This window comes from Talpa occidentalis, unplaced genomic scaffold, assembly GCF_014898055.3.
Source record: "Talpa occidentalis isolate TD23 unplaced genomic scaffold, MPIMG_talOcc4v2.1 talOcc4.7, whole genome shotgun sequence".
Taxonomy (NCBI): Eukaryota; Metazoa; Chordata; class Mammalia; order Eulipotyphla; family Talpidae; genus Talpa; species Talpa occidentalis.
Genome location: NW_023605083.1, coordinates 102,355,021 through 102,363,509, shown reverse-complemented (window position 1 = coordinate 102,363,509; position 8,489 = coordinate 102,355,021). Strand labels below are relative to the sequence as shown.

Below are 8,489 nucleotides of genomic sequence, written 5' to 3'. Positions count from 1 at the left end.
CATGTTGATGCCCCAGGTGCTGCTGCTTCTACCTCAGGGCCTTCATTGGAGGAAGCACTAGGTCACAGTGAGAGATTAATAAAAAAAAAGATGACTTTCCCCCTCTTGATGTGGTGACTCCTGGATTCTACCCAGGCCTTTGGTCCCAGCTCAAGCTCTCATCCTTGCTGGCTAGGCTGGGTGTGATTTTACTCTGCAGAGCCACTGGCAGGTTTTGTTTTTCACAGTGTGCTTTGAATACCATAGAGGGGCAGCCCTGCTAGGGCCAGCAGCATGTCCTGCCACACCTGCAACCCCACGGAGCCAAGGCTTCATCAGGCCTTTGTGAATACCTGCCTAAGCCTCCTGGTGACAGAGCTGCTGAGTCCTGAGTGTCAACATAATAAATGGGGCTGTGTGCAAAGGCCAGGAGTTGGGGGCCAGGCGAGAGTGCTGGAGATGGTTGATATGCTCATCCTACTGGGGTCTTATGTCTACAGGACTCTACAGAGACTGGGAGTCTTCTCTGGGTGTGATGAGGACAACACCTGAAAACAGGGTTTAGATCTGTCAGCCATGCACAGCCTCACCACTTCTCCGAGACATAGTGGCCTCATCACCCTTCTGACCCCAGGGACTTGAGCTCCCAGGAGCACTGTAGAGTCGTGGAAAACACAAATGTTAGTCACCACACCCAGGAACCTCAGCTGAGAGGCACCTGGATCTGTACCTTCCTGATCCAGACTTTCCTCGGCGCCCACATGCCCACCACCATCCTGGTAGCCTGCCTGCTGGGGGCCACCAGAAAGGAGAGTTTCAAAAACCAAAGTCCTTTTTCCCCCAAAATATTTTTTATTCTTGCATTACATTTGTGTTTCCAATTGTGAATAAAAAATGTTTAGAAAGTGGTTACAAAACAGTGTGAGTGACAGGCGGCTCAGGCTCGCCGAGGCCCTGGCGCTCCCAGCGTCCCCTTCTCCGCCTGAGATGACACGGGCCCGCGTCAGGGTCAGTTGGCCTGCCTGGGCTCAGTCGGGCTCCTCACTCTCAGAATCTAGAAAACAAAACCACCACAGCTCATTATTGGCCCCAAGTGGTCACTGGGGGTGCTGGTGGACCACAGATGAGTGGTCATGCTCCACTTCGAGGGCCAGAGGCCTGGCTGCACACTATGCACAGACCCAGACTGCTCTGGACCTGAACCAAATTGGGCCGCCCATGCCCGCAAGGCCCAAAGCACTGGGAGAAAGCTGCCTCAGGGTCCAGCACAGTTGGAGAAGCAGCCACCCAAGAAAACTGCCTCTGCCCAGGGCCAGTGCTAAGGTGAGGTGCACAAACACAGGTCTCTCCTTCTGGGATGGGAGTCTCTCTTTCCAAGAGCAGAGGCACACAGCCTGTATCTCAGTGGGGGTCATAGCAAGCTGACCAGGTAGTCACTCATCTGGCAGGGCAGGAGTGCCAGCCCAGAGTACAAGGCCCAGGAGGAGTTGGCAGGACCACGTAGTAAGTCCTACAGGGAGCCTCCCCAAGCCCACAGCCCTGAGCCTCCCAGGGCAACAGAGCTCTCCACACAACCAGTAGGTAACTTGGCCCCAGGACCTCTTCACATAGCATATGAGTCCAACACCTCCCCTCACTCTCTATAGCAGGTCACACAAACCCAGCTCAGGGAGACAATCCACATGGATGTATGTCTAGGGCTGGGAGGGGGAGGGCAATTAACCAGCACCTAAATGCAGTTCAAGTTCAGTGTGGTTGAAACCTGGCTGACTTGGGGGGTACCATGTGCAGGGCACCGGCACTGACCAACGCCCCTCTCATCCCCAGAGCCAAGCTGGCTCAGTGCCCACCACAGCTGAGCACGAAGCCACACCCAGGACAGGCAGTGCCACCCACCCAGTCACCAGTACCTGAGCTCCCTATGAGGTTGGTTGGTTCAGCTTTTACATGGACAGAGAGTAAGAAAGATGTTGTTCCACACTGTTTTCAAGCAAAAATGTTTATTTTTCTCCTCATATACAACCTCGGGGATTCTGTGCTACTGACTGTTGGGTACAAGTCAAGAAATGCACGCCTCCCACCTGTTGTGGCTGAGGGTGGTAGGAGCGAGCACTGCCATTGCCCCCAGGAACAGGGCAATGTGAATGCAACCTGGGGGCTGAGGGGCACGGAACAGAGAATCTCTGACTAGTGCTAGGCCCTGACGAAAGATTCTGCATAATCACCTAGAAAACTGAATTCTAACTGAATTGATGGAATAATGTATTTAAACCAAAATAATTTAGCCAGTCCTAACGAGGTCCCAAAGTACAGCAGAGCTAGTCATTCCATAGCTGGGCAGCCCCAGCAGCTGCCTCCAGCGGGAGCAGAGAATGACCTTCGTCTCTCACCGTGAGCTGTTCTGTGCCCATATGGGATGAGTCTGCTGAAGCCTTCAGGAGGAGAATGTGCCCACTCCAACAGGGCAGCCTCAGTGTAGGAAGCATAGTCTGGGGCGCACAGCAGAGCAAGGCCCAAGGGGCCACAGGCCTCAGTACAAATGAAAGAAAAGAGAGGAAGGCCAGTGGAGGGCTGGTGGGACCCCAGAGAGTTTCTCCAAGGTGGTGGCAGTTATACCAAACACATACCCTCACTTCATGTACTCTCACAAAGATTTTGGATCATGAAGGCTTCTGCTCACCTAATACTTTCCAGAAGGTTCTACATAGTCTAACACAGTTGCTTAATTCCTTACTAGAAGAAACACTACCGCTAGCAACTTGGTCCCACAAGCACACATCCGGCAGCTGGCTGGAAGCACTGCAGCCTGCAGTTAAGGGTATGTGTCATCTGTCTCCTATCAGTGACCACTCTGGCCCCTGGTCAGCAGCCCAGTGTGCGCCCAGAGTGGCCAAGCTGCAGCTCTGGGGAGCCCTGAAAGCCTACATTTACTGACCTCAAAGTAGAACTCCCACATTTGCAACTTCAATGTTCAAGATCACTAGTTCAATCTTTTAAAGGCATTTACAACAGAAAACTAAAGATCAGGCTTTAGCTTCAGATTTGTAAACCATTCAAATCTCTGCAGCTTAAGGTGACAAGTCAAGGTATCAACACACAAGCCAATTGTAAATGAAACACACCTTTTTTTGATATGATTTTAACATCTCTTTTCCTCCGGAAATGGAAAAGCTGGAATTCAAGGCACTGTACTTCTGCAAGTGATTACAGTGTTCTACCATTGGATCAAGTACAGGAAGTGGGTGCAAAAGTGTTGAGTATAGACCATGGAACCAAAAAGGGAACAAAGGGGGTCTGCAGCACAGAGGAAGCAGGGGTGGCCCCAGGGTAGCAGGAGGGCAGCACTTGGAGGCTGAGCCATACCAGCACCACCAGGCTGCCCGGCGTGGTCCATCTGGCAAGTGGTGAATCAGAGCTACATGATCCGCAGTCTGGGGCCAGGTGAGCTGACTGCAGGAGGCAGCAGGAGCACGGGGAGTACAGGCACGCCCACTGTGCCTAAGCCTGGCCCCTGAGAAGGGCACCAGCTGCCCACCTGGGTTGCCCAGGGCCCCCAGGACACTGCAGCAGGTAGCAGGTTTCCAGACTGGCTCAGAGGCAGTGCACAGGGTGGGGCTGGGGGGCTGGAGAGAGCAGTACCTGGCACGGGCACAGGCATGGGCACAGGCAGGGCCGGGGTGGCTCCAAGAATGACCGAGGTGGGTGGAAGGCCGGGCGCCAGGGCCAGACATGGCATCCCCATTGCAGTTCGAGGTGCATTCACCTATAAGACAAGAAGTGGGGAATACGCATGGTGGGAAGCAGCTGGCTTCCCCACAAGAGAAGGTGGCGTTCCCACAGCTTCTCTATCCTCAGGAAAGAGCGTTCCCAGGACCTCCCAGACACCTTCTAAAAACTGACACCAGACCAGAAAAAAAACCACCCTTCTGTGTTTCCCAAAGCTACAGCCCAGTCACTCTGGGCTACATGCCCCACTGGCCAGAGGCAGAGCAGGCTTCAGAGCAGACCCTGTTCAATGTGACCTCCATGGCATAGTAAGCAACTGGACACCCACCCAAAGGCCCCCTTGCTGGCCAGTAAGTGCTGCCTTAAGAGGTGCAGGGAAGCAAGAGCATGATAGGTGAACATCTAGAGGCCAGGAGTGAAGGCAATACCCTGGTCAGCATAGATGTAGCACAAGGACAGGAGTCATTGGGATGGTGGCAAGGCCAGTGTCACCAAGATATAGAAACTGATGAATGGCAGCGGGAAATGCAAAAGCAGATAAACAGCCTTCAAACCTCTGAACAAAATAACAGCTAGCTTACTGTCAAAAGGTAAAGCATCACAATAAGCTGTCAGTTTAGGAACACCAGGTCACTGACCCCATAGAAACTGCTACATCTCCACAGACACAGGGAGCCTCTAAGGAATTCTACACTCTTCCCAAAAAGCAGGCACAGCAGTCAGGAGGCCCCTCCAACATTGGTGCGGAGTTTCTGCAGAGCCCCCAGCCAGATCTGTGCCCATGTGGAATGCCAAATGCACTTCTCCCTAGCTCCTCCCTATTCTATCCCACACCACATGGGAAGTGTCAGCAATATATAAAAGGAACAGAAATGGAAAACCATCCCTATTTGCAGATGACAAGATTGTGTTTGGAGAAAACCAAAAGAACAAACTAATTTCTAGAACAAGCAAGCAAAATTAGCAAGATTGCAAGATACAAGGTACAAAATAAACCATATTTCTATATATTAGCAACATACAATTTGAAAATGAAAATATAAACAATATGATTTACACCATATTCTAAAACATCAACTACTTAGGATAAATTTAATAAAAGATATGCAATACCTTTATCCTAAAATCTATAAAATTTTGCTGAGAGAAAACAGACACAGAGAGATATCACGTTCATAGGAACACAAGATACTGTGTTAATGTCATATCTCACTTAGTTGATCAATAGACTCATACAATCCCAGTCAAAGTCCCAGAAGGCTACTAAATAGAAATTGACAGGCTATTTCTAAAATACAGATGGAAATATTAAGGACATAAAAAAACAAGTAAATTATTGAAGAAGTTCAACACTGGAGGTCTTACACTACCAGATAGAAAACTCACTATAAAGTTACAAAAACTAAGAGGATGTAGGGTTGTCATAAGGATAAAAAAATGGCTTTATGGAACAAAATAGTGAATTCAGAATGGATCTGCACGTCTAAGGCCACTTGACAAAGGTTTGTGCAATTCTATGTGAAAGGAAGGTGCTGGAACAACCAGGTATGCAAGCAGGAAAAAATCAACTTGACCCCTTCAGCAACTATGAAGTGTCCAGAAAAGACATAGACTATCTACATGGTCTTGGGAGAGATTAAGTTTCCTTAGCACTAGAAAAAATTACCATAGTAACTGATAAACTGGATTCAACAAAATTAAAAATACCATTTCACATTCATCATTAACAAACAAAAGCTATTGATCCATCAGGAACTATAATAATTATAATTATATGCACCAAATAACAAGGTCCCAAATTATATGATACAAATAGAGAGAGAACCATGGAAGAAATAGGCAACTGTGAACTAATAGTTGCAGACTTCAACAGTTCACTCTCAATAATGGATAGAACAACTAGAGAGAGGACCAGTAAGGAAAGAGTGGACTTGAATACCACCATAAGTCAATTAGCACTAACAAACATTTACAGGATACTTCACCCAACAGTAGAATATATTCTCTAGAATAGATCATATATTAGGCCACAAAGTTATACAAAGTATCTTTTTTAATACAGTGAATGGAATTAAAAGATCACTAACAAGAAATTAGGAAAGACATACATGTAAAAATTAAACAACATGCTCATAAATAGGCAAACGAAGAAGAGTGTAAAGAAGTAATCACAAAGGAAATCAGAAAATACTTGGGAAAAATGAAAAGGAAAACACAACATGTCATAATTTATAAGATGGAGCAAAAGAAGAGAATTTTTATCTATACATGACTACATGAAAAAAGAAGAAAGGTCTTAAAATCAATAAGCTATCTTTATGCCATATAATAAAGATTACAGCAGAGGTAACCAGAATAGAAAACAAACAGAAAAATCAATGAAATCAGAAGTTGGTTCTTAGCAAGATCAAATAATTGACAGTTCTAACTAGCTATCAAACTGGGTAAGTTAGATGAAATAAACACATTGCTAGAAACACACAAATGCCATAACTGACTCAAGAAGAAACAGAAACCCTGAATAGACCTATCATCAGTAGTGAGACTGAACTGGTAATCAAAGACCTTCCAACAAAGAAAATCCCAGAATCAAATTACTTCATTGGTGAATTCTACCACACATTTAAAGAATCAACAATTTTTTTTTTCAAATTCTTCCCATAATAGAAGGGAAAGATTCCTGGTTCTATGTGGCCATCACTAGAAAAAGGTATAAGGATAAAATACCAAGCCTGATACCAAGCCAGAAAAACATATCACAAGAAAAGAATATTACAGATTAATACCTCTGAACACAGACAAAAAAATCCTAAGTAATACATTAGCAAACCAAACTTAGCAGCATATTATAAGGGGTATACACCATAACCAGGGGGGATTTATCCCAGGAAAGTAAGAGTAGCTAAACATATGAAAATTAATCAATATAGTATACTATTAATAGGATGAAGGACAAAAAATATATGATTATCTCATTGCAGAAAGAGCATTTGACAAAATCCAAAATGCTTTTACAACAAAAGTGCTCAACAAACTAGAAACAGAATGGAATTTCTTCTATATGATAAAGGCAATATACAAGAAACATGTAACTAACATCATACCAAATAGTGTAAGACTGAAAGATTTTCCTCTAAGATTAGGAACAAAACAAGGATGTCTGCTTGTGCCACATCTATTCACTATAATATTGGAAGTTCTATTAGAGAAATTAGGCAAGAAAAAGAAACAAAAGGCATGCAAATTGGAAAGGAAGAAGTGAAAATATCTTTGTTCAGAGATGACATGATCTTACAGGTAGATAACCCTAAAGAATACACACACACACACACACACACACACACACACACACAAATGCTAGAATTAATTTATGAATACAGCACAGTTGCAGGGTACAAAATCACCAAGCCAAAATCAGTTCCATCTCTATACAGCAGCAATGAACAATCTAAAGGGAAATTAAGAAAACAGTTACACTGAAAACTTAAATAATAAAATTGGAATAAAGTTAACTAAGAAGTTGAAACTTACATGCTGAAAATTATAAAACATTGTCAAAAGAAATTAAAGACATAAATGGGAAGACATAGAATGGTAGATTCAATATTGTTACTATGCCAATAATACCCAGTGTGATCTACAGGTTAAATGTAATCACTGTCAACATCTTAAAGGTATTTTTTCAAGAAATAGAAAAATTCATTCTAAAATTCGCATGAAGTCTTAAAGGATCTCAATAATCAAAACAATCTTGAAAAAGGATAAAATTGGAGACTTATACTTCATGAGTTCAAAACTTAGTACAAAGCTAGAGAAATCAGTGTGATATTAACAAGGGGACAGATATAGAGACAATATGGAATAGAGAATTCAGAAATAAACCCTTATATATATGGTCAGTTAATTATCAACAAGGGCAACAAGATAATTCAATAAAGAAAGGCCTAGATAAAAAATGCCTAGATTAAATGGGGAAAATGCCTACAAATAAGAGCTGAAATTATTAAATTCTCAGAAGGAAACATAATGAAAAAGCCTAATGACATTGAATTATGCAATGATATCTTGGATATGACACCAAAGACATGGAAACCACCAAAAGGAAAAAAAAAGGATAAACTGAACTTTAAGAAAATTAAAAAGTGTGTCAAAATATCAACAGAGTGAAAAGTCAACCCATAGAATGGGAAGAAATACTTGCACATTATATATCTGATAAAGGATTCATATCCAGAACATATAGGAATATAGTTCTCAAACTCAATAACAACAACAACAAAAACCCTCATTTGAAAATGGGTCAAAGACTTGAATTGTTATTACTTCAAAGAAGATACACAAGGGTCCAATAAGCACATGAAAAGATGCTTAATATCACTGATCATCAGGGAAATACCAGGCTGGGGCCACTCTGCTGAGATGTGGGGTTGCAACCCCGCTCCTACCCCTCCCTTTAACTTGCCAGCTGAGGGTCCCTGAGCAGGCCTGTGTCCCACACCCCACTTACAGCCCGAGCCTCTCCAGGGGCCGGGGGCTGGCCTGCTGGGGCCTCCATGCTGTGCAGCTTCTGCGTCTGTTTCAGCTGGTTGAGTGAGGGTTTCATCTGCGTGGCCCCCGCCGTCCTGCTTGTCCACTCATCCACCAGCTTGTGCAGGTCATCCGTGAAGGTACCTTTCTTGTTGTTGCTATTGTTCACCTGGGCCTGAACATGCAGGGCTGGCTGAGGGCCTGGCTCGGGGCCTGGGACCAGGCTGCTGGTGGAGGACCCTAGAGAGGCACACACA

General features: G+C 44.6%; 1 protein-coding gene across 1 annotated transcript in view; it reads right to left on the bottom strand.

The window, feature by feature from the left end:
* Positions 1 to 816: 816 nt before the first annotated feature.
* The window catches only part of WNK2 (WNK lysine deficient protein kinase 2), an 85,538-nt gene continuing 77,865 nt past the window's right edge, over positions 817 to 8,489 (bottom strand). Inside the window, 3 exon segments of the mRNA XM_037495011.1 lie at positions 817 to 1,033; positions 3,619 to 3,742; positions 8,213 to 8,472. Coding sequence (XP_037350908.1) covers positions 1,008 to 1,033; positions 3,619 to 3,742; positions 8,213 to 8,472 — 410 coding nt within the window. The 3' untranslated portion in view covers positions 817 to 1,007.